At 40.2% G+C, this 23,906-nt stretch overlaps 1 protein-coding gene across 2 annotated transcripts in view; it reads left to right on the top strand.

Annotated features, from left to right (window-relative positions):
* Nucleotides 1-915: 915 nt before the first annotated feature.
* EDNRA (endothelin receptor type A) overlaps nucleotides 916-23,906 on the top strand; it is a 33,136-nt gene continuing 10,145 nt past the window's right edge. The window contains exons 1-3 of one of the 2 annotated variants that reach the window (XM_059470223.1): nucleotides 916-1,095; nucleotides 3,903-4,401; nucleotides 18,443-18,570. In XM_059470223.1, the coding sequence (XP_059326206.1) occupies nucleotides 4,003-4,401; nucleotides 18,443-18,570 (527 nt within the window). In that variant the 5' untranslated portion in view covers nucleotides 916-1,095; nucleotides 3,903-4,002. The remainder of the gene's footprint in view (nucleotides 1,096-3,902; nucleotides 4,402-18,442; nucleotides 18,571-23,906) is intronic. The other variant, XM_059470224.1, reaches the window with a different exon arrangement.

Raw genomic sequence — 23,906 nt, 5'->3', positions numbered from 1 at the left:
ATTCTTCAGGCCACTAGCATCACATTTTCTATTGTTCTTTTCAGTCTGCTTTTGCAGTTTTTGGACAACATATTTTTACATCTTATTTAGGAAGGTTGCCTTTTTTATTCAGAAGAAGGGCATATATGTTTAGAAAATAATTTCTGTGGCACAACCAGCTGAAAACTTTCCAGGAAATGAGGAACCTGAAATAATTCAACAAAGGACTCAAAATTTCATAAACTTGCGGGCATGAATGAAGGGATTTTGAAACTCTTTCCTGCACAAGCTGCTCCCTCTGGTACACAGGTTTTTTTTCATTGTGAGAAAATATCATTAGGTGTAAGTGAACTTTCCACTTTTTCTGCACAGATTTTTTTGCACCTTTGTCTTGACAGAAGAACAATAATAGGAAACATAGACATGACAGAAAATGCCTCACTCTTATTATCCTTGTAAATGGGACTAAAATGTATGGGCAAGATGTGTCCTGGATGGATCAAAGAAATTTTCACTCAGGAGCAGTTTCTGTTTACGGATCCAGCATTCTTGAAACTCTCACACACAATTTTACCGATTGTTTCAGAGACTGATCCCCACCAGCCCCGGGGCAAACGCAAAGCAGAAGAGGTTTATTTCATCAGATTTCCCACGGAAATCTGATTTTGCTCATGGATCAATTTTTGCTTATGGATCTTCTGCCGTCTGGTGCGATCAGGTAGAGACCCTTGCTGAGAACCCTGCGTGCCATTAGCAGGCAGCTACAGCAGTGGGTTCGGGGCTGTGCTTCACATGAGTCCAGCGAAGGAGCTGTGCTCAGTTTCAGCGAGGAAAGAGTTAAGGAGCTCCGTGTTCCCCCGTGCCCGGGAGGCAGCCTTTGTGTTTAACGTTGGCAGGGGCTCAGTTCGGGCTCGAGGTTTGTTTTAATTGGGGGAGGGGGCAGTGAAGAGGGGACGCTCCGACTTCTCCCGTCAGTCTCTTTCGTTCACTGCTGTAGCGGAGGTGGGGATTCTCAATTCCACCCAGTCAGACGCAGGCAGGAGGATCTGGTAAGACTATCCCAGGAAAAGCCACTCGGCAGGAATTCTCCGAGGCGGCGGCGGCGGCAGCATGAGGGTGAGCCGGGCGGGGAGGGAGGCGCGGTGGGGGAAGGAAGTGCGCGGGATGCTGCGGGAGCCCCGAACCCATCCCGCACCGGGAACAGCCGGGAACAGCCCGGCCCGAGCCCCGGGCACCTCCGCACCGCTGGGAACGCCCCGCACAGGGATTCGGGTGCACCTCTGTGTGCGGGTGTGAGCGTGTGAGAGACGGGAAGGGAGAGAGAACGAGAGACGGCACAAGGCAGCTTGGGGGAACTGTTATTCCATAAAGTTTAACAATATATGGATCTCGCCGGAGGCTCTCCATACAGGCTGCGGGGCAGGCAGCATTGGTTGCCAGTGCATGCTGGAATCGATCCTTCGCTGTGGAGCAAGGAGCGTGTTTCCTCTCGCCTTGGAGAAGGAGCCGCGGGCGGCTTCCCCGGCAGCGCTCGCTGGGAACAGCCCGGAGAATCCCCCTTGCCGGCGTTGTTCCCTCCAGTGCCCTCCTGCCCTGCTCCGCTTCATTTGCTCCTGTTCACATCTCAGCTGCCTTACACTCACTAAGCACTGCTAACGTTTTAGTTGGTCTTTGGAACAATTTCATTTCCACTAGTACGGTCTCTTCTTGCGAACCTCGGCATGGGAATTTTTGTGGCTTGATACTCCAGGCAAGTCAGGAATTCAGTTCCCCACATCCATTAGCACAACACAGGCGGGAGGCTCCCGCATTACAGAGCACCCGCACACCCTCCAGGTACCCAGGCTGCCTGTGTGAAGGACAATCCTACATTACCTTATCACAGAAAGTTATCAGGGATGCCAGTGTGGTACTCATACCAGGCCGGCTGCATGTTATATTCTGCGACAAGATAAACACTTTAAAAATATGCACAGAGGAATGAAGGGCTGTCAGGAAGCTATAAAAAAGTACCCTTAGTAGTTAGCCTATTAAAAACTTTCTCGTTTTGCTTCTTAGGAAAAAGTTTCTTCCGGGAGAGGGAAGAGATGGTAATTGGCAATTTTGTTCCCAGCCTTGCATGCTGGCGGCATGACTGCCATGCTGCCACCATGTTTATATGATACAAACATCAGATTTTCACCAAAAGGGTCATAAATTAAGGAAGAAACTAATGTAACTACTAAAACATAGGGCTGTGGGTTCTGTTCATAGCTTTATCACATTTACTTGGGAAAACCATTAATAGTGGTACATGTTTCCCATATGTAAATTGAGGAACTGTAATCATAGAAAATAATACAAGTATTAATCCTTGCCTGAAAAGAGTTACAGTCAAGCATCTCTTTTTTCTAGTAAGATTTAGAAACCTAAAGTGAAAACACTTGCACCATGCTGCGGCTAAGTGCCCTGAGATACTGTCATAACCAGCACTGAATTAAATTAAATGAAGAAGGATTTACTATTTAGTATGTTAAACTTTGAAATTAAGTCCCTGGGAGTTCACAGTTGGCCAGTTGCTGATCTCAAATACAGTAGGACAAGGATGGAAAGGTGGATCCCTGGTCTGTGAGGGACAGCACTCTGCATGCCAGACGGGAATACTCGGGTTAGCATCGCATCTGCTGCTCCACAGAGATACACACACACTTCCACAGACCACATACAACAGGAGCCTGCAATACTAGTAAATATTTATACTCTGCCTCCTCCACAAGTACTATCAGTAAATTTTCTCCCTCCTTCTCTGGTAAATGTCTTGCTATAAACTCTGACTTAACAGCCCCACAGGGAATGAAATTAGATTCATTTATTTAAAAGGATCCTCCCAAATACTTCAGGCGAGTCCCTGGAAATCAGAGTTATAAATACTTTATTTGCTAGTCTTCTTTTGTCAACACTGCAGCACTTTGTCTTGTTTTGCAGATATAAACCATGTAAAAAAATCTTAATCTTACATTAAACCAAGGTTTCAGGCAAATGGACTTAAATGGCATCCCTGGTTTCAGGGGAGGTTTGGTATCTACAAACCCTGTGGCAGTGCTTACACACAGGCAGTCACAGTCACACTTACTAGGGCAGGATTCTATGATGCTTTCTTCCCTACCTGGAAATGACATGAGTTGTTGCTTAGAATACTAAACCAAGTATTTTTTTGTCCTTAAAGAGCTTAATTTTTTATTATTAACTTCACTGTGGCTAAGTACCGAGTATGAGTTGCAATTACATTCAGAACAAGATAACAGAGTTTGAAGGCATTTTCCTGCCAGAGGCCTATCCTAGGACTATAAAATCTTCCTCCTAATATTTTGAGATTTTGGATCTGGTTCAGATTTTGATTTGAGATACATGTCTTATCAGTTTTCATTTGAAATCCAGGTAATAAATCAGACAAAAATAATATAAAGTCTAATTGTTGCAGTACCTCAAAAATACTCAGAAATTTATTAATTTACTACCTTTAATTTTTAATGTAGTGCTTTTACCTTTCGTTTCCAAAGGAAAATGAGTAAGTTCTTCTTTTAGCTGAAATACCATTCAACAGCCTCCAAGACAGGTTGACTGCAAGACTATATTTTAGAATTTCATCAACCTTATTTTCTCCATCCCTATACAAATTCTGTCTCAGCAGGGTTTTGTGGGACCTTATTTGCATAAGCTAGCACTTAAGGAATTTTTTGTGTTTGCCTCTTGTCAGACAGGTAATGGGGGTAATCTAGATTTCAGAGCAGCACAGTGAGTACAAACAGGTGTTTATACATGTGTGCTGCAGAGGCTGAACATTGAGATACCTTCTCTAAATGAGAAACAGGACGTGTTAGTTAGACTACCTGTTGTACTGATTATATGTTTTTTTTCCTTTTCTTTTCTTTTCTTGCTTACAGTTTCTCTCCACAGGTGAAAAAATGAGAAATATCTCACTGAAATACTGAAGAAAAAAGCGAAGATCTTGTTTCATTGAATTTGCTCACTGGGGACTTCAGGATGGAAGCCTTGTGTTTAAGAGTTTCCTTGCTGCTGCTGGTGCCGGGATTTGTCCTCAGTGACAGCTCTGACAGAGACGTTTCCAACCGGAGCGACTCGGGAAACCCCCTTTCCACCTTCTCAGGGATGGAATCCATTCTCCTCACCACCATGCAGCCGCCCGTGTCCAACCAGACTGTCAAATGCTCCCAGCAGACTAAGATTGCTGAAACTTTCAAATACATTAACACCGTGGTGTCCTGTGCTATTTTCATCATTGGGATGGTTGGGAATGCCACACTGCTGAGGATCATTTACCAGAACAAGTGTATGAGGAACGGCCCGAACGCCCTGATAGCCAGCCTGGCACTGGGAGACCTTATCTACATCGTCATTGATATCCCCATCATCGTGTACAAGGTAGGACACCACCACCCATTCCAGCCGCAGCTCCTTACCAGTTCCCTGGCTGTTCTCTGGGCTTCCTCCTCTATTTAGTGCTCTTTTTTCAGTGAATAGTGCAATTAAGGAAACAATACAACTCCTTTTTGTTCTGCAACAAACCCCTTGCTCTCAGGTCTCACCTCCATTAATAAAAAGTGTATCTCCCATTAAAGATAATGCAGCTCTTAGCTCCTAACCAAAGCGTGGCTTTGGGCATTTCAGAGGAGCTCTTCATTTCTCATAGCTGCTGCAGCTAGCAAAAGAATTTATGAGGGAAGGCTTTTTATAAGCTGTTCTCCTCCTTGATGAACTAGCTGCTATTTTTATATTATCCAATCCTTACTTTATATTTTTACAGAAAATACTCCCTGCAATACAGTCTTCTTATTATGACTTTGAAGGAAGATACTACGTCAGTTAAGTTGAGCCTTAAGGTTTTCATTTAATATTCATTAATAGCAGAGTCTCAAAATTATTCCAATTATATCACAGACCATTTCTGAAATATTAAATTTCGTCTGGATTTGTCAAAGTGTAAAAAGGCTCCTCAGAAATTCTTTTATCCAGTATAAAGTTATCTTGTCCCAACGTTTTGATTTTCTAATTTAATTAAACAAAGCCATAAAGCAGTGCTTTTTCTGATGCAATTCATGTTTACTAATATAATTCAAGCCACAACATGCTTGAATGAACAGAACTGAGCCCTTTTTAAATATGTTTCTTTGATATTAACTTAGAATCATCTTAGAAAATCATCAAAGAATTTTGTAAGCGTGTACCTGTCTCTTTGTGGATTGTACACAGGTGCATAGCCAACAGGATATCTGACTTGTTTTTTCTTTTTTCAGTAGAAACATTAAGTGTTTCTGTTTGTAAATAAAACACTAAGTCATATAATATATATGTCATATAATTAAGAAAAAATGTTGTTCACAATTTCAGCCCTAAGGATTCTAATGACTTTTATCTACATGTGTTTTAAATGAAACATTTTAATGCATGGTTTTATAAAAACTGGTGCCCTGTGGTTTCAAACTAGATTTTAAAATTAAGGAAACAATGATTTTAAAACATGCATTTTGCATCTTGGTAACACTGACATCATAACTGCATTATAACACAGGTATTCATAGGACAAGATCATAAAGTTCGAATTAATTAGTGGAAAAAAAATTCTCTCTGTGTGCATACATTGCATTTGTAAAGAGGCACTGGGGGGTCTGTTATTGTCCACCCAACCAGGAGGAAAAGGTGGATAATGTATGCTAATAAGCAGCCAGATAATGTTTCAGGATCACCAGCCCTTGTTCATGCAGGTGACTTGAACTGCCAGACATCTGCTGGGAACTTAACACAGCAGAAAAGAGGCAGCCCAGGAAATTCTTAGAGTGTGTGGAGGACAACTTTGGTCACAGCTGGTGGGTGAGCCCAGCAGGGGAGGGACTGTGCTACACCTGCTGTTTGCAAATAGAGACGGGCTGGTGGGAGATGAGGTGGTTGGAGGCCACTTGGGGCACAGTGATCATGAAATTATAGAGTTCTTGATATTTGGTGAAATCAGGAGGAACATCAATAAGACTTTTACATTGGACTTCCAGTGGGTGGACTTTGGCCTGTTTAGGGGACTTAATCAGAGTTCCATGGGAAGCAGCCCTTAAAGACAAAGGAGTCCAGGAAAGCTGGGTGTGCTTCAAAACAGAGATCTTGAGGGCACAGGAACAGACTGTCCCTGTGTGCTGAAAGATCAGTTGACAAGGCAAACTTCCAGTCTGGATGGGCAATGTGGTTTTGAAGGAACGTAGAAATAGAAAGAGGATGTATCAGCTTTGGAAGGAGGGTCAGATCTCTCAGGAAGTATTAAAGGGGTTTGCTAGGGCATGTAGGAAAAAATTAAGGGAGGTTAAAGCTCAGTTCAAACTTAATTTGGCAACTTTTGTAAAGGATAATAAAAAATGTCTTTATAAATATAACAGCAAAAGGAAGGGTAAGATCAACCTTTGTTCTCCACTGGATGCAGGAGGAAACTCAGTAACTGCAGATGAGGAGAAGGTGAAAGTGCTTAATGCTTTCTTTGCCTTGGTCTTTAGTGGGAAGATGTCTTGTCCTCAGGACAGCTGTCCTCCTGGGTGGGTAGATGGTGTCAGGGAACAGAATGGTCCCCTTGTTGTCCAAGAGGAGGCAGTCAGAAAACTGCTGAGCAGCTTGGATGTTCATAAATCCATGGGGCCATATGGGATCCACCCCAGGATGATGAGGAAACCGGCAGATGAGCTTGTGAGGCTGCTCTCCATCATTTACCAGCAGTCCTGGCTCACTGGTGAGGGTCCAAAGAACTGGAAGCTGGCCAATGTGACACCCATTTACAGAAAGGGTGGGAAGGAGGATCCTGGTAATTATAGACCAGTCAGCCTGACCTCAGTACCCAGTAAGGTGATGAAACAGTTTATACTGAATGTCATCACACAGCACTTACAGGATGGCCAGGGTATCAGACCCAGCCAGCATGGGTTTAGGAGGGGTAGGTTGTATTTGACCAACCTGGTCTCCTTTTATGACCAGGTGACCCGCCTGGTGGATGCAGGAAAGGCTCTGGATGTTGTGCACCTGGACTTCAGCAAGGCCTTTGACACTGTCTCCCACAGCACACTCCTGGAAAAGCTGCAGCCCACGGCTTGGGCAGGAGCACTCTGTGCTGGGTTAGGAACTGGCTGCATGGCCGGGCCCAGAGAGTGATGGTGAACAGTGCTGCATCCAGCTGGGGCCTGTCACCAGTGGTGTCCCTCAGGGGTCTGTGCTGGGGCAGCTCTATTCAATATCTTTATTGATGACATGGATGAAGGTATTGAGTCCTTCATTAGTAAATTTGCAGATGACGCTAAGTTGGGAGCATGTATTGATCTGTTGGAAGGCAGAAGGGCTCTGCAGACAGGCCTGGAATTGTTGGATGGATGAGCAGAGTCCAGTAAGATGAAGTTTAATACGTCCAAGTGCCGAGTCCTGCATTTTGGCCACAATAACCCCCTGCACCATTATAGGCTGGACAGTGTGGCTGGACCAGGCCCAGGCAGAAAGGGACCTGGGGATACTGGTCCACAACAGACTGAACGTGAGCCAGCTCTGAGGGCCAAGGGCATCCTGGCCTGTGTCAGGAACAGTGTGGCCAGCAGGAGCAGGGAGGTCATTCTTCTTCTGCACTTGGCACTGGTGAGGCCACACCTTGAGTGCTGTGTTCCAGTTCTGGGCCCTCAGTTTGGGAAGGGCGCCGACTCGCTTGAGTGTGTCCAGAGGAGGCAATGAGGCTTCAGAGGGGCTTGGAGCATAAACTCTGTGAGGAACGACTGAGGGAGCTGAGGGTGTTTAGCCTGGAGAAAAGGAGACTCAAAGGTGACCTTATCACTCTCTACAACTTCTGAAAGGTGGCTGTGCTCAGGTGGGGATCAGTCTCTCCAGGCAGCAACTGACAGAATGAGAGGACGCAGTCTCAAGCTGCACCAAGGGAAATACAGGTTGGATATCAGGAAAAAGGTTTTTATGGAAAGAGTGATAAAGTACTGGAATTGTCTGCCCGGGGAGGTGGTGGAGTCACCATCCCTGGATGTGTTTAAAAAAAGACTGGATGTGGCACTCGGTGCCATGGTTTAGTTGAGGTGTTTGGGCACGGGTTGGACTCTATGATCTTGAAGGTCTCTTCCAGCCCAGTGATTCCATGATTCTGTGATTCTGTGATATTATCTATGGTGAAATGCAGCACCTGGTCCTGATCTTCCAGTTGTATATATTACAGATAAGTCTTTTAACTTTAACTGGGTTTAATATAACATTAATTTGAACTAGGGTGACTGTAAATAATTATGGATGTGATTTAATGGAAATTCTAGTTTACACTTTTCAATACGCCACCTGGGAAGGTAAATTGTCAATTTGTTGATAAGCTTTCTGTAAAGTATTTTGGATTAACAAGTTGATGAGAAAGATTAGCTTCTGCCTGATTTGAGATTCTCCTGTCTTCCACAGCCGGGTGAATGCCTTATGGGACATCGGACTGGGGCTCTTAGCTGGACTCAGAGCCTACACAAGGCCAGGCTGGATGGGGCTCTGATGGGCTAGTGGGAGGTGTCCTTGTCCATCCATGTCCCAGGGCTGAGGGGTTGGAACTGGATGATCTTCAAGGTCCCTTCCAACCCAAACCATTCACTGATTCTATGAGTGCACCTCCCATGATGTATTACAGTTTCCTCCCTGGTAAATTACCCTTACGTCTTTATGGATAATTGCTAAGGCAGAGTTCTCAATTCTCATGGTATATCTGATAGTACATTTGAAGGAAAAATGGCATGAGTTCTTTTCAGAGCTAAGTTTGAGAAAGAACAAGAATTTTTATTTCACAATTTTTTCTAACCTTTCAAGAGCTCTGCTTCTTTTTTGCAAAGAGGAATGGAAATCTGGAATTAATTATGCCTTTCAAAATTGCCTTTTGATGGTCTTCTGAAAACTTTTTGGAATTTTAGTTGAAAGCAACAAACTTTTTAAAATATTCTCTTTATTATTTTGCAATATATTTTTTTCTATTATTTTTCTGTCACTTCCCCAGAATTCCATAGGTGCATTTGTCTTGGTCTATCTTATATAATAAGCTGAACTATGGTTCTGATTTGATGAATGAAATTTCATTAGCCTACATGAGAAATTATTTTTGTGCTGCAGAGAAGTATTGGATAAATAAAGGCTATGAACAAAACTGCAACCACTTGACACCAATGTCTGTCAATTTCCACATGTAATAAGGAAGAATTCAAATCAACTTTAAAGCTTAATTCTACCTTTTAATTATTTTTCAGTTATTTGAATTTCAGAATAAATTACTTATAAATTACCACATACAACCACCTTGTCTGAGGTTTGCTGCAAGAATTGTGACACAGGGAAGCATTTATGGCTTTATAAGATGGCTCTGGTACATCTGATAAGAAATTAAATTACTATTATTGTTGTTATTGTTATTATTATTATTGTTGTTGTAGTTGTTGTTGTTGTAGTTGTTGTTGTTGTCCATTTTTCATACGCACCATTCAGTAATGTGGATGCTTACATTAGGAGTTGGGTTTAAAGTTTGTTAAATGCCATTCCTGCTTGCACCACTAGGGATCCTAAAATCTGTGTCACCTTTGATCTCCTCTTGTTGAGCGACGCTGTGAAAGGTGGCCCCTGCAAATATCATGATTGGATAATTGAAGTGATAGGCTTTTAGGGAAAAAATTCAAGTGTTTTTATTTTTTTTGGAAAGTAATTTATACCTGAACTTCTGAACTTCATTTAAAAAGATTCTTTTCGTTTCAGAGTCAGCCTCATGTTGAGCCATATATTTGTATCCTACATATAAGTGGTTTCAAACATTTCATAACTTTCAGGCCAGATCTTCATTTTTAGAACAAAACAGGTCTGAATTCAGAGTAAATAAGCATTCAGCTGCATATTAAAATAACAAATAATAGAGTGTTAAGATGACCACATTGCATAGAACAAAATGTATAATACCTGTAATTATAATTGAATATCAGAAATAGTTATAATCACCTTCCTGAACCTTAACTATTTTGATACTAGTTTCAAAAGAGACGTAGATAATGCTACTGGTACTCAAATCCATTTTTCAAACCCTTAAAAAGAAGCAGCTATGAAATTTTAATAATTGGCAATGTAAGATCCCAGGAGAATTGAGTCCTTTATTCTGTTTTGCATTTACACAATTAACAAAGATATGATGCTGGGAAAAAAGTAATTATGTAATTTATACCAACTAAAGATGTGGTCACAGGTGTTTGATGTTTTTAACCTTTCTTTGTGGTACAGTAGGCTCAAAAACTCACTCCTTACTTTCTCCAATTACTGTAATTATATAGTGGATTCCCCTTATTGTTAAGTGGATTGCAATGTGAGTAATATTTACTGTCCTTTGAAGACATTCTGGATGTATTAAAGCCCCATTGCACTTAATTACCACAATATATCCACTTGAAGTATCAGATCAGTAGTGAAAATCTTAATAAACTGAGTTTTACAGGAAGGGTGACAGTTATAAATCCAACCTTAATAGACCAAACTAAGACAATTTAATTTTCAATCACATTTTTATACCACCAGGAGCCAAATACTCTCCTCTTTGCCCAAAACATACCATCTCAGACTTTCAAGGTGTCAAAGCCTAAAGCCCCGTATCAGTAAGAATTATTTCTCCGCAGGAAAAAGACGAGCAGAAAATAAAAGTTTTCTATTTTACACAGCTGTAGAGGTAGGGTTAAGGCATTGACGATGAGATGGGTTCCTTTTCTTGTATCAGGTGGCATTGGCACATAACTGAAAGTTGCTGATCACCTGCATTACTCATCACTGCCATGTATATTTTTAGCAAATAAATTCAGATGCAATGCAAAAAAACTTCCTTAGAGGGCTGCTTTCCATAAAGGCTTTCCATTGGCAGTACAAAGGCAGCAGCAGAATGGCCACAGCACCACTGTTGCCTTGGCTGCTCTGAGCTCAGGCAAACCCTTATGGCTGTTCCTGCTGCTGCTCCCATGGCTGAAGTACAGCGGAGCAACAGGAACAACAGCAGGTACTCACCACAGACACTGCTGTCCACTGTTCTTGCCTGAGCTCATGGAGCTTGAAACACTCTGCACCAAGGCTCTCACCTTTAGTATGGCAAAGTTTTAACTGTTATTGGGAAGTCTGAGCTGTCTCTGCTTCCAGTTTCATGCACCTTAGAGAAAAACATAAAAATGAGTTCTATTTCTTTGAAACTGGCCTACATAGGGCTGACATAAACTGCATTGCCTTAGATCAGAATATGCTTAACTGTTTCAACCATTAGTTTACAAAGTAGATGAAGCAAATTAGGCAGCTTTATACCTGTTTATTTAATAAAATTTTCTTAACCATTTTACTGTTATAAAGTGGAAGATATATACCCAGGAAAAAATCAAGCATTCACTGCTCAGACAGCTCAAGGAGATGTTTTTTTGAATAAAACTGGGGGATTTTTAGTTTGGTAATTGGTATCCATGCTTACTTTAGTTGCAACATTATCTAAATCTGAGTAGTTCACCCAGAACATTAAAAATCTAAATATAGAAGGTACCTGACAGCAAGCAAATATGTTCATCCATTTTGTCTTCAGAAAAGGAAGACTCACCTAAAGCATTTCTAGTCATGGACATTTTTAGCATCAGAGCACGTGTGTAAGTGTCAGAGCAATCCCTTCTGAATCAAAAATTATTTGGCATATCTGAATACCTTCATCAACAGAATTAATAATTATACCTACATGAGGATGCTAATTAACCACATTGGCACTGATCTTGTAGCTGATAGAACAAGCAGCATCTTTTGTACCAAAGGAGTATAAAGCCAAGCCAACGGCACAAAAAACGGTAAGGGCACTTAGGAAAGATACCCTTCTTTAAAGGCAGAAGTTTTCATATGTGTAGTGTGTATTTCTCAATGAAGTATCAACACAAGCAGGAAATTCTGAGGCCCCTGAACAGCTATATTCTGGTTTTCAATAAATTCTTACCGGGGATTCCAAGAAGCAATGAATAGGTAGCCCAGTGTGATGCAGAAATCCATAGAACCTGCTCCACACAGGACCTATCATTCAGGGGTACATCTCCATGTAGTGACCAAACACAGCAGAAACCCAGAGGTAGCACAAGAATTGATCACTGAGTCCTGAAGGCAGAAATTTCCCAAAATGGAGCAGGGAACAGAAATCCATCAGGAATCTGTTCTATTTACAAACTGCAGCTTTCCAGCAGAGTGTGTTTAATGTGCATGCCAGGGTAGCAGTCAAGGAAGAGATTTTATATGCTAGGTCTTAGCTCAAGATCCACTCTGTCTTTAACTCATGGCTGTTCTTTGGGGAGTGGGACATATGCTCCCATCAATGCACAGATCCTCCCTCATCTTCAAATCCCCATCTCATGCCTGCCTTGCTGGTCTGTGGATTTGAAATAGTGTACAGTGCTCAGAGACTAAGTTTAAGAGAATATTTTAGTGTGGTTTCTGTCTTTATTTCTCAACCAGCTGAACTCTACTGATAACAAGGAATTGTTTTGATTGTGCATATTCAGGGCTTATGCAGTAACTTCTTGGAAATCCTGTCACTCTTTTTAGCAACACACAAAAGAAAACACATCTGGAAGAATAACAAAAGAAATATTATTCCCAGGGACTGAAAAAATTCCTTTCAACAAATCACCATGCACATAAGCACACCTTGCAGCTCATTTCCCTGAAGAAGAGCAGCTCAGCTTGAGAAACAGTTTACCTAACAGGATGGGAAGATAGCCAACACCATGGAAAGTAATATTGCTTTGTAAACAGCAAAAATACCACAGGGGAGATGCCTAGGGTTGTTAGGAATGCTTTACTGCTAAGTACATTTTTGTAATAAATATAAGCATTTTTACAAGAACCTAAACCTTAGGATTTCTTTTTCTTTCAGTTAGTTGAGAAAGAATGTTCAGCTGCAAAACCAGGGCATTTGTTTCCTTACTTTTCAGGATGTGTTGAAGTATAATCTATTTTCCCTTGTGTTAAAACTATTCATTCCCTTCCATAGCTGCCTAAGCAGGAGGAAAACACTGTAGGGGTTCAGTGAATGGCATGAGACCCTTTGCTACATTCACCTTTACTCTGGAAGGGCAATTCAGAGTAAAAATGTCTTTCATGGTTCTCATGCAGCCCCACATAACCTTTCTTCCTTCCAGGAAGAAAACCAGTCAGTCTTTTATCCACCCAAAGTGGAAGAAAGACAGTTCTTGGTAGTAGCAAAATCAGGAATGTATTTCCTGCAAAGAAGAATTGAAGAGATACAGTGTGTTTTCTCTACCATGCCAGGGCTGCGAATCTAAGTATAGGGAAATAAACAAATTATCCCAAAGCTGGCAGAAGCTTGAACAATCACCTCACCATATACTCAGTACTGATCTTATGTCCTGTATTATAAAGGCTACCCTCGTTCTTTGTTTTCCTCTAGTCACTGTGCTTTCAAAATCTGTGGTTTTTCACTTCAGCAGTGGGAAGGAATACTTAGAGACAGACTGTGTTCCTCTCCCCCCCCGACAAGTCTCCCTCTTTCCTGCAAAGTGGTGGAGCACAGGTGACTTGTGAGGCAAGAAATGGATGAGCCTTGTCCAGCAATGCAATTCTCTCCTGTATATATGGGTTTTAGGAAGAAGGGAAATGCTCGAAAACACGCAATGAATTCTGACCCTATGACGTTTTATGAGGACAGAAGGGTCCTGTTCAGTCACCACAACCAAAATATCACTGCTGAGGACTCAATACATCCTTATTCCTAACTAAGCAGTCTTACAGATCAGAGATAGGTGAGACACTTCAGTCAGAACCATCATCTTTTGTCACTTAATGCAGTCAAGTCAGTGGTACAGAACGTAGACACTTCTGTCCTGAGCCAGATATCACCTGGATTCCACCCAAAACACCAGACACCTTGTCTGGCCCATGCCTTGAATCAGACAAGGGTATATATAATTGTAGAACACAATTTAAGTTTTATCCAGACAGCTCACTATTGCCTAGAGGAAACTAGCCTTAAAAAAAAATAATAAATGGGAAAAAAAAAGCCAGCAACACCAAATGTGCTGATGTAACAAAACCAAAAGAATTTCCCTTATCTTTTATTCTGGGCTATGTGGCAAGGAAAGAAAATCACCACAGACTACTCTGCTTTTGTAACTGCTGCTCCCCAGTTAGGAGATGTTTGTCACTTACACAACTGGATTGTGTCTATACAGATGAAATCTGCTGGCTTGGTCCCTTTCTCCATTACTGCCCAAGTGTAACTTCAATTGTGGAATGAAGAGCATATTTCTATTTTTCCTGAAGACAGAATAGAAGCTGACTTCCATGGTTGTGCCAGAGTTGTTCCAGCAGTATCATGGAACATTTAAATGCCATGAAACTTGGGACAGTGTCCTAGATGGCAGCAGCATAAGAGGCAAGCACTGCTTGTAAGGAACACAGTTCAGTTTCTGGGAAGAACATCTTGTGTGTCAGCACAACAATGGTCCCAGCTGGATATAGGAAGAGGCAGCCTCTAGAGCACTAGGATGAAATCAGAGCAGGAAAGGTCAGATAGGAAGCCTTTGCTGCCATCCTCAATGCCACAGGGCAGAGAGAGGGGACCTCTTGACATGCACTTGTTGAGCTGAAGGAGTTTTAGCAGAGCAGCTCAGAGCCGGTTCTGATCCAGCACCCAACCAAGCCCATTTATTTTGGGCTGAGCTCCAGGGCCATCATCTGCCTGCAAACACACAGTACCAGCCTGGCATGGGATAAACACTGTGCCTGCACATGGGCAGCACTCATGTGCTGGGGTTACAACATTCTCTCTTCCAGACTATATATAAATTGCTTGGGATGCACTGTGGGACTTGATGTTTTGTACATCAGCTACCATACTGAGGGGGGTTGGAAAATAGCAGCAGCAGCAGAATAAAATCAACGAGTGACATTTAAAAATCACTGCAAAGGAATGTTCTCAGTGCTGATGTCTTGTTTGTCTTCAGCTGCAGCTCAGGGCAGAGAGGCCATATAAAGCAGCAGAGAAGGGAGGATGCTCAAGGAAGCTGTGGCTGTCTGGTCACTTTGCTGAAATTTTTCAAGAGCAGTATTGATTTCTGATTTCAGTGCAAAAATACATGTTGACCACACTCTTTTGTCAGGAATTGCACCACAGTATGAAATACTCTTCAGCTGCAAACTGCACAAGGGAAAAGTGCATTTTCTTTGCCACATGTCTTATTTTGAAACCTCAGAGATTTTGTAAGTGGGTTTGCAAAAGCACAATCCACTTCCACAACTCAGAGAGCTGGGACACAAGTAGGAGCAATCAGTCTGATTTCTTCTATTCTAGAGCCTTGAGATAAAATGTAGTTTTCTAGAATTTTATAATCATTTTGTTTGGATATTAAAATATGCAAAAGCACTTAAAGAGCAAAGCCAGAAGTTCCAGTTCTTGTATTGCACCTAAGTAAACCAGGATTAATTAAATGAAATTCCTGGGTTCATTTTTTTAATACAAAATAAATGTCTTATTTCCTTCTGAAATATCCATACCTGCTAGGGCAGGACAGAGGGAAATGGACTTGTTTTGATGCAAAAAATAATAAAACTAAAGACAGGATCAGATTTGCTGACTAAAATATCTACAGAAGAAAAAAACTGGCACCTTATCCAAGGGGAAGTAATGAATGCATAGCTGATGCAGAGTGATAATGGAGTACACCCCCAGAAATGATTGCAAAGTGAATCTTGAAATCAAAAAACCTTATTTCTGGTCCCAGGGATTTTGATTAAAATCCACTTGAAAAGAATGTCTAATGATTTGGTACTGAGATTACTTCAATTAGTGGCAAGTGTAAGAAACAAAAGGAATAAAATACTTTTAATCTCAAAAAAGGAGAGCTTCCTGGGGTGTGGGGTTGAAGCATACATGCTGGAAGCATGCTAAAGCTTCCCCGTGAGGAGTAATGAGTTAGTGAACCTTTTTCAAGTACAACCCTTTTCTTTTTGAAGCTAATATTTGCCTTGTAGTAGCAGAGTTTCGCAGTCACTACAAAGTGCTTGTTCGTTTCTGGTGTAGCTACAGCCACAGTCAGGGGCTGAAATGAATAGGTGCCTTTCAGTTGCCTTTTCAAGTGTGATCTGTAATGATAAATGGGTCTTGGGGCTCTGGTTGGCACAGGGGATTGACAGAAGTCTGCTAGAGCTGCTTTTCCATGGCAGTGCCATTTATAATTTAGCCTTTCCAGACTAAGAACTACTCTGATTTTACCCAAACCCAGCCAAGAGTTTGAAGGTGAAATTCCATGTGACCAAAACATGGTTGAATTGCTATGGGTTCTGGTCATCCCTTCTTTTTTCAATTTTTTTTTTTTTTTTTTTTTTTTTTTTTTTTTTTTTTTTTTGTGATAAAAACTACAATCTCATATGAGAGTTCTAGACAAAATGCAGAATATGCTCTGCAAACATTCGTTACACTATTGCAAACCTATCTGGAAAAAAAATTCTGCTGGAACTTGAAATGTATTTCATTCAGTCTCTAAATACAGATAGAATCAGAGGAGCTAATCAAGAGCTTGCAGATATAAACTTATCACCTTTGCTACTGAAGGTACTGACTGCAGTTAAATCACCAATCCTAGCAATCCAATCCCTAGCCTTTTAAGAAAAATGGGATTGACTTTCACCAAATGTGACTATCCTAAACTGGGATACCATACGAAAGGTGCTTCCACAGTTTCCACCCAGCTGGCTGGAAGCTGTGAGTTGCTAAAATCTGTCCTGAAATACAAATAATCAAATTACATTCACATAATCCTAGAGAGACGCAGTCAATGTGGAGCGCATAGCTGCTTCCAGCATTTTTCAGGTATCATTTGGGGGACAAAATCACAAGTAACTCAGCATTGTGATGAATGAATATAAAACAGAGGGGGTGCAAAAAATCCACAGCAGGATTATGAGGAGAAGATTAATTCCTACTAAGGTAGAATATTGTGATAAACATCTATACACTACAGCAAAGTTCTCTGAAAAACTCATGGTATGAAAAACCAGAAAGGTAACACCTACCTTAACTGAGATAAAGACAGAATTTGAACTTCCCACAGATAACATTTGTATTGCTAAAGGTAGTGATTATTAGCATACTTCAATTTAACATTAATTTAAATATAAATAAAATGTTTGCTTTGAATACTATAGTCCTGAGTTACGATCAGAATTTGTTTTTCTAATTCTACAGCTAGAACACACCCACTTTTACCAAATAAGTGTGTCTGAGGATCTAAGCTTCTACTAAAAAATACTTCTAGTCCTTGTGGTTGAAAAGCTAACTCTCAAAACATGAACATCCTATTGCTAAGAAAGTCTCAGAAGCAGAGACTTAGAAAAGAAGATGAACAAAACGGTAGTGCAAGAGTGAGGAGGTTTAGTGACTTTGTTTTTCAATAGAACTATTCATAAGGGCTGAAATATCCCTTACTTACGTTAAAATAGCTAAATTAGGGCTCAGTGCTATGGACTCAATAATTTTTCATTTATGACACTTTCTTATATTGAATGTAATCTGCCAGTTCACTATCAGCACATGTAAAGGGTGATCTTCTGCGACTCTGCAGCGAATTGTAGATTTGATTACCCTGAAGAATTTTGTGTCCTGTATTTTGTGTGTACCCTTGCTATCAAAGCCCAGTTCCAATACAAGTTCAAAGCTTTAACAGTTATAGCTAGAAATATTACGACTTACATGCTAATTCTTCACAACTGTGCCCATGAATCACTGTATTAATATTTATTATGCAAATGCCTCCTTGGAAACACTACTCTAAGCCTCAGTCACTCCCATCTTTCCAATGGATGCCTTTCTGCTGCCTTGAAGCACAAGCCCACATGTTTGCATGGTTGTCCTTTAAAATGCAATATGGAAAAAATTATGCCTGCACAGTGTTTTCTTCACACTCCTCAGAGTCTGGCACTGATGTTGCCATGAGTTACACAATGGTACATTTATGATGACAAGAATCTACTTGCATGCAGCACCAGGACTTGGCTCTGAGGTATTTCATTATGGACCCCGAGTTATGTTGTGACTTCCTGGTTCTGGGACACGGCAATCACAACCATTTATGACAGGCTTGAGTTGGATTTTCATTATTCAGGACTGCTGGCAGGTTCACAACAATAAAAAAAAATTTCAACAGTGCAATTTACTATTGCAACACCACGAGGTCAACATTTTATGTAAACTTCCACCTTCTGTGCTTCCACAGTAGCAGTTAGTTCCCAGATCCACTCAGTACCAAGGATATGCTTGAGTTATGGAGAATTCAAGGTTACTTTGGCTGCGTCTAAGACAGGAAATAACTACAATTGTGGCATACTTGCTAGGTTACTGTTTAAATATTCTGATTATTTTGTATCTTCTCTTTAGCTCCTCGCTCAGAAGTGGCCTTTTGGAAATACAGAATTTGGACAGTTTCTTTGCAAATTCCTTCCCTTTATCCAGAAGGCATCAGTGGGAATCACAGTCCTTAACCTGTGTGCCCTTAGTGTGGACAGGTACAGTATGTTTTACTCTTTTGCCACTGTTCTTGCACGTGCAGATTTCCTAAATCTGGGAGCACTAAGCATGGTCTTCTTAGCAGGCAGATTACAATACAGATATAACTTAGATTCTGGTCTTTATATTCTGGCTAATGCCAAGCGTCACATTTGGGGCTCAAAGTATAATATTAAGTCCCTGGGCTAATGAACCTTACATGTTTGTTAAAAGTATTTAAAAGCTCTGGTAAAGCATTATTTCACCTTCTTTTACCAGACAACAATTTACTGGGGTTTGACTCAGTATTCAGATTTCTTTCTTTCATATGAACTCAGGGGGGGTTTTTTGTATTTGAACAAGATCATAATATTTAGGCTTAAAAATTACGTTTCCAACTCACTGCCTATGGACAATAAACAAGGGTTTATTCTGATAACTTTCAAAACTAATAGAGCTCTACTGAAAAATATGTTGGAAACTTGCTTTGATACATAAGTAGTTTGAAAACTAATGCTTCTGCTATTTTTTCTTAATACATAAAATGCAATAGCAGATGAACACTTGACCTCTGTAAAAGTTGCTTTTATATCTTGAGTTACTTGATTGTGTTCTACTCCAAAATATCAGTTGGGATATTACCCCTAAATACAGAAAATACTGTTAAATAAAATGCAGTATGTGTATTAGTACAGGGATGCAAGAAGCTTTAAAATTAATTTTGGTTTGGCTTTAAAGAAAAAGCTGATATATAAGGTTTGCAGTGGATAATCATTTGGTAGTATTCATAGCTAAAATACATTTCCTTACTGCATTAGTACCTCATTAGCCAAAGCCATAATTAAAAAAAGAAATTTAAAAAAAATTTAAAAGGTAATACAGGTAACTGTTCTACTTCCATTTTTTGAGTCTGAGAACTACAAAACCAATTCTATTTCTCAAACAATATCTGTCCACCATAAATAAAATCCCATGGATCACTCTAAGGAATAAATCATAGATCAAGCACATGAAACAGATAGTTTGTTAGATAAATTCTGACAACTGCAGTTTCACTAGATGAAGTTCCACTGTCACATACATTTTTATAACTTGGAACTAACTCAGCTGAAGCTACCATTTTGTAGATATATTTTTTTTACAAGGACTGATTTCTTAATCCTCACAACAACCAAATCCTGTTTCCATTTGAGTATAAAATCTGGTACGGGATCAGACTCAGACTATTTAATTTCCTCCCTTAGCTTAGACACTTTGCCAAGGACATATTCTTTATCATCTGTTGCTACTCTCGTAAGTGGTTGCAGAGGATGTGTGTTAGAAAACAGATGTATAGAGCCAGATTCTGATATTGGCTAACAAGAGTTGAATCTAGCTTCAATCCCCATGAGAGCGCAGAGCACCTTCAATAAGTTAGGTTGGACACTGGAAGTAGGGCACAGAATTCCACATCAGCTAATGGTTGCTTTCTAGAATGGAAAATGAGTAAATATGAAACACTGTGCTGTCACAGCTGGACTGTTTCTGGTCTATGGGCAAGTTAATTCTTGCTTTTAAAAAGCTCCTGAAAATTATCTTGTTTATAATTATTTTGGGCCTCTATATACTGCATTCTATGGCACATAAAAGATGGAGTTAATCGGTAGAGTGAATCCAGAGCTCCATATTTTCAGTCGTTGTTGACTCTCTATCCCTGTTGCAGACTACAGCCTTAAGTTAGAACAGGATTCTTTTTTCTCCTATCAGGAAAATCCCTGTGCTAACTACATCTTATTGTGAAACTCGCCTCATTACTACTGCCCTGGAGTGACTTGCCCTGACAGTGCATTAAGGTTTAACTGTGCATGCCCAAGGGGAACAATGGCCACTCACATGTGGAGAGGGTTTTAAGAGGCCGGCAGAAAGCCAGCCATTCACCCTTCGGAGGAAGCCCACTTGAAGTTGCCTCAGATGCCCCCCAGGCGTTTTTAAACTCCAGGTCACGATGGTGACGATAGATAGTGTGACTCTTTTTCCAAACAGTGCCTGAGTGTGACTAAGAGGAAGGATATTTTCCTGCCTGAGTTTTTACTCTTGCTTATGTCTTGGGCATAATGATTTTGATGAAGAAATGGGTTGAAGAAGAAAAGTGAAGTTATGGATCTCATTTCACGTGCATACACTCTCTTCTTGCCTCCTCTGCATAGCACAGCGCATAGAACAGTAATCCTAAAGTAGATATTTTTATCTGGACCAACTCACAGTAAGTGTATGAGACAAGTCAAGATTTTGCCACTAAAATAAAATCCCAAGAGCTTTATTATATGAAGATAGTTGCATAAAATGAAGAACAGCTGTGGTGCTAATAACAAAGCAGAACAGTTCTGTATCAGCAACAGCAGGGACATTTAGGAACTGTCCTGGCACTCATCTTGACACTGGCTGCTTCAGACATGCTTGATCCTGTCCTTTATGTTTCCCGCACTGCTTTTCACTCTTACAAAGGGCTGATGATACTCACAGAACAGACACTTGTTATGTGACAGGGCCATTTGAACACCTAGTTTTCTAATTAACACCTAATTTCTAAGCTAAGTTAAAAGGAACCGGGGAACAAAAGCACCCACTGATGTTCTCAGATCCAGACAAGATGTCCTTCTGAAATAAATGCTTTAAGCATGTTATAACTGGATAGGAGTGAAAAATATTTAATTGTGTGTATGTGTACAAATACACAGCACATGCATGAGCAGTTGAAAATGAAAAAGGGAGTGAGAAGAGGGGCCACAACATCAAGGAGAGGACAGGAAGGGACCTGGGGAAAAAAGCAAACATGATTTTAGACATGATTGGAGACAAGAGGGAAATAAACAGAACAAAAGGAAAGTTAGACAAATCTCACACAGAGTTTAGAGTGAGGAATTAAATGCAATGCATTTGCACGTATTTTATGTCAAGTCCCTGGCAGACATCCTATGTTCTCCAAGTATGAGGGAAATAAACCCTGCAGTACTTTCTCACTCTTGATTGTGGGAGGTTTGTGGCTAGACAAAGATCCTCTGTATTACATAACCCACAAAACACCCACCTGAAAAATTATTACTACTAAAATTATTATTACTACCACTATTTTTCAAATCACTCCTACAGCAGTGAGTAAAGAGACTAATTGCAGCTTAATGCACATTCAGCAAATTCTGATCCAATTACTGAGCTTCTTATGTTTTAGCTGAAAATATTAATAAAAATATTCAGCTAACAATCCCTTATTTGAGAGTTATTTGAATTGCAAAGTGAAAAAAAACCCAGTAAAATACATACAGGACCCAAATCCTTACACTATGCATAGTGATCTCCTCATGTGCAAAACAGATGTAACTCAAAAGAAATGAAAGAAAGCAAATAACTAAATTCACAGTTTGCAAATCATTGTTTGTTACTCTTATATTTCCAGAGGTAACATAAAACAAGCTTTACATTTGCTACTTGAAAAATATATACAGTGTACAAGCCCCTGTTTGCTAGCAGCATCAGTCAGTCAAGGATAGGATAGTACCTTGTTCAGCTGACAGAAATGATTGCAAAATTGCCAGTCTGTAGAAAGTAAACTTTGAACTGATTGTTAAATTTCCAAAGTTCACAAATACTTGAGCATTTGTGTGAAAGGTTAAGTTTCAATGAATATTTAATTTGGTGATGAAAGCTAGAATTCAATATTTGGCAAAAAGAAATATGACAGAAAAATTATTTAAAATTAAATTTGGATTTTAATATGGATATTTGTAAGAAGCTTAGATACTGGATATTTCTTTTTTAGTTCTCCCACTATAATTCAATTTGTTTAGATAGTCTCAGAATTCTAATCTCAGAGACCTCCCATTTTCACATTCTTGGAAGATAAGGATGCCTTTTTAGATGGTGTTTTTATTTTTAATGTGCAATTCCAAACTGTAGTTTGCTTTTTTATGCTGGAAGTATTTCTACACACATTTCTGTAGAAATGATGCTCTGAGAGCCTGGAGAGCCTGTCTGTTCCCCTGTGACTGTGCTGTGCACGACACTGCTGTAGATATCAAGGCAAAGCTTTCCAGTCTGTTTTCTGCAGGGGTGATGGCAGCCCCTGACACTTGCCAGTGATATTGGGTAACAATGCTTGCTGAAGTTTTTGTGAGGGGCTTAAGCCTGGATTTGCATTCAGGCATTGTCATTCCCCTAACACTGAGGTTACAGAGGACGGAATTCCCAAGTCTTCCATTTAGTTAATAAGCACGCTTCCAAACTAAAAAGAGGATGTGATACAAAAAATCAGAAGAAATTACTTGTGTGTGAATCCAGTGTTACTGTATTGGTTAAAGCAGGGCTTAGAAAGCCTTTCAATAACCAAATTTTCCTGATCTCTGTAGCCTAGGTCCTGTAGCACTCAAAAAATGTTTTTTTCCCCATCGGAACCTCCTCATTCCTTCCATCTGGGTTGGACTTGATGATCTCAAAATGTCTTTTCCAACCTAGTTCATTCTGTGATTCTGTGATCCCAAAAAATTCCAAATCCAGTATTTCCCTTCTTAATATGATATTTTTTTAAGCAGACAAATAATCTATCTTGACTTTTTTATCCTTAACCAAAGAAGATTATTTCATCAGTGGATGCCATGATATACCCATGCAGCACTATCATTCCAAACAGAAAGGTGCTATTATTTTAAGAAAACAAAATAAGTTCAGAACAGTTACATCATTAACAGTCCAGAAGCTGTTACTTCATTAATGACAGAGAGCTCTCCAGAATGAATTTCAGATTATTACAAGATCAAAAATAATATTGGTTCTTTCCACTGATTCTGTCTTTGCTAAATTGTTGGAAATGCTAGGCAATTAGTTTACTGCAGTAATTGTAGGACAACAGTTAAATCTATTACTGAAAATTTAGTTTATAGACTGGATTGCACTTTGTATCCTATGCTTATCTGTCTGAATAATTTTACAACCTTCTAACCAGAGCGGCAGAGAGATTGAGGTCTCAAGGCTAATAAATTTCTTCAAGTTCATTGAAAACTGAGAGACAACTAGAGAAGAAAGATCCTCTCAGTTCATTGAACTGTATAAACAGAACAAATGCATTTACACTTCATCAAGAATATTTTCCCGGTGTTTCATTGCCTGGAAGCTGACAGCTTTGGGTAGCACCGCTGCACAGCTGAGGTAGCTGAAGGAGATGGATGCTTTGTATCTGTTAGAATGGCTGTGTGCCTGGGAGCTTTTTTCCCTCTGTTATGGCAGTTCTTTAGTGAAAGACATAGTCTGTCCTCACAAACCTTGTCTACTTTGATTAGAAGTCATCAGTGCAGTCCACCCAGCAGAATTCCACACAATCCCACAG

Source organism: Ammospiza nelsoni, chromosome 4 (assembly GCF_027579445.1).
Source record: "Ammospiza nelsoni isolate bAmmNel1 chromosome 4, bAmmNel1.pri, whole genome shotgun sequence".
Taxonomy (NCBI): Eukaryota; Metazoa; Chordata; class Aves; order Passeriformes; family Passerellidae; genus Ammospiza; species Ammospiza nelsoni.
This window is presented reverse-complemented; position numbering and strand designations above follow the sequence as displayed.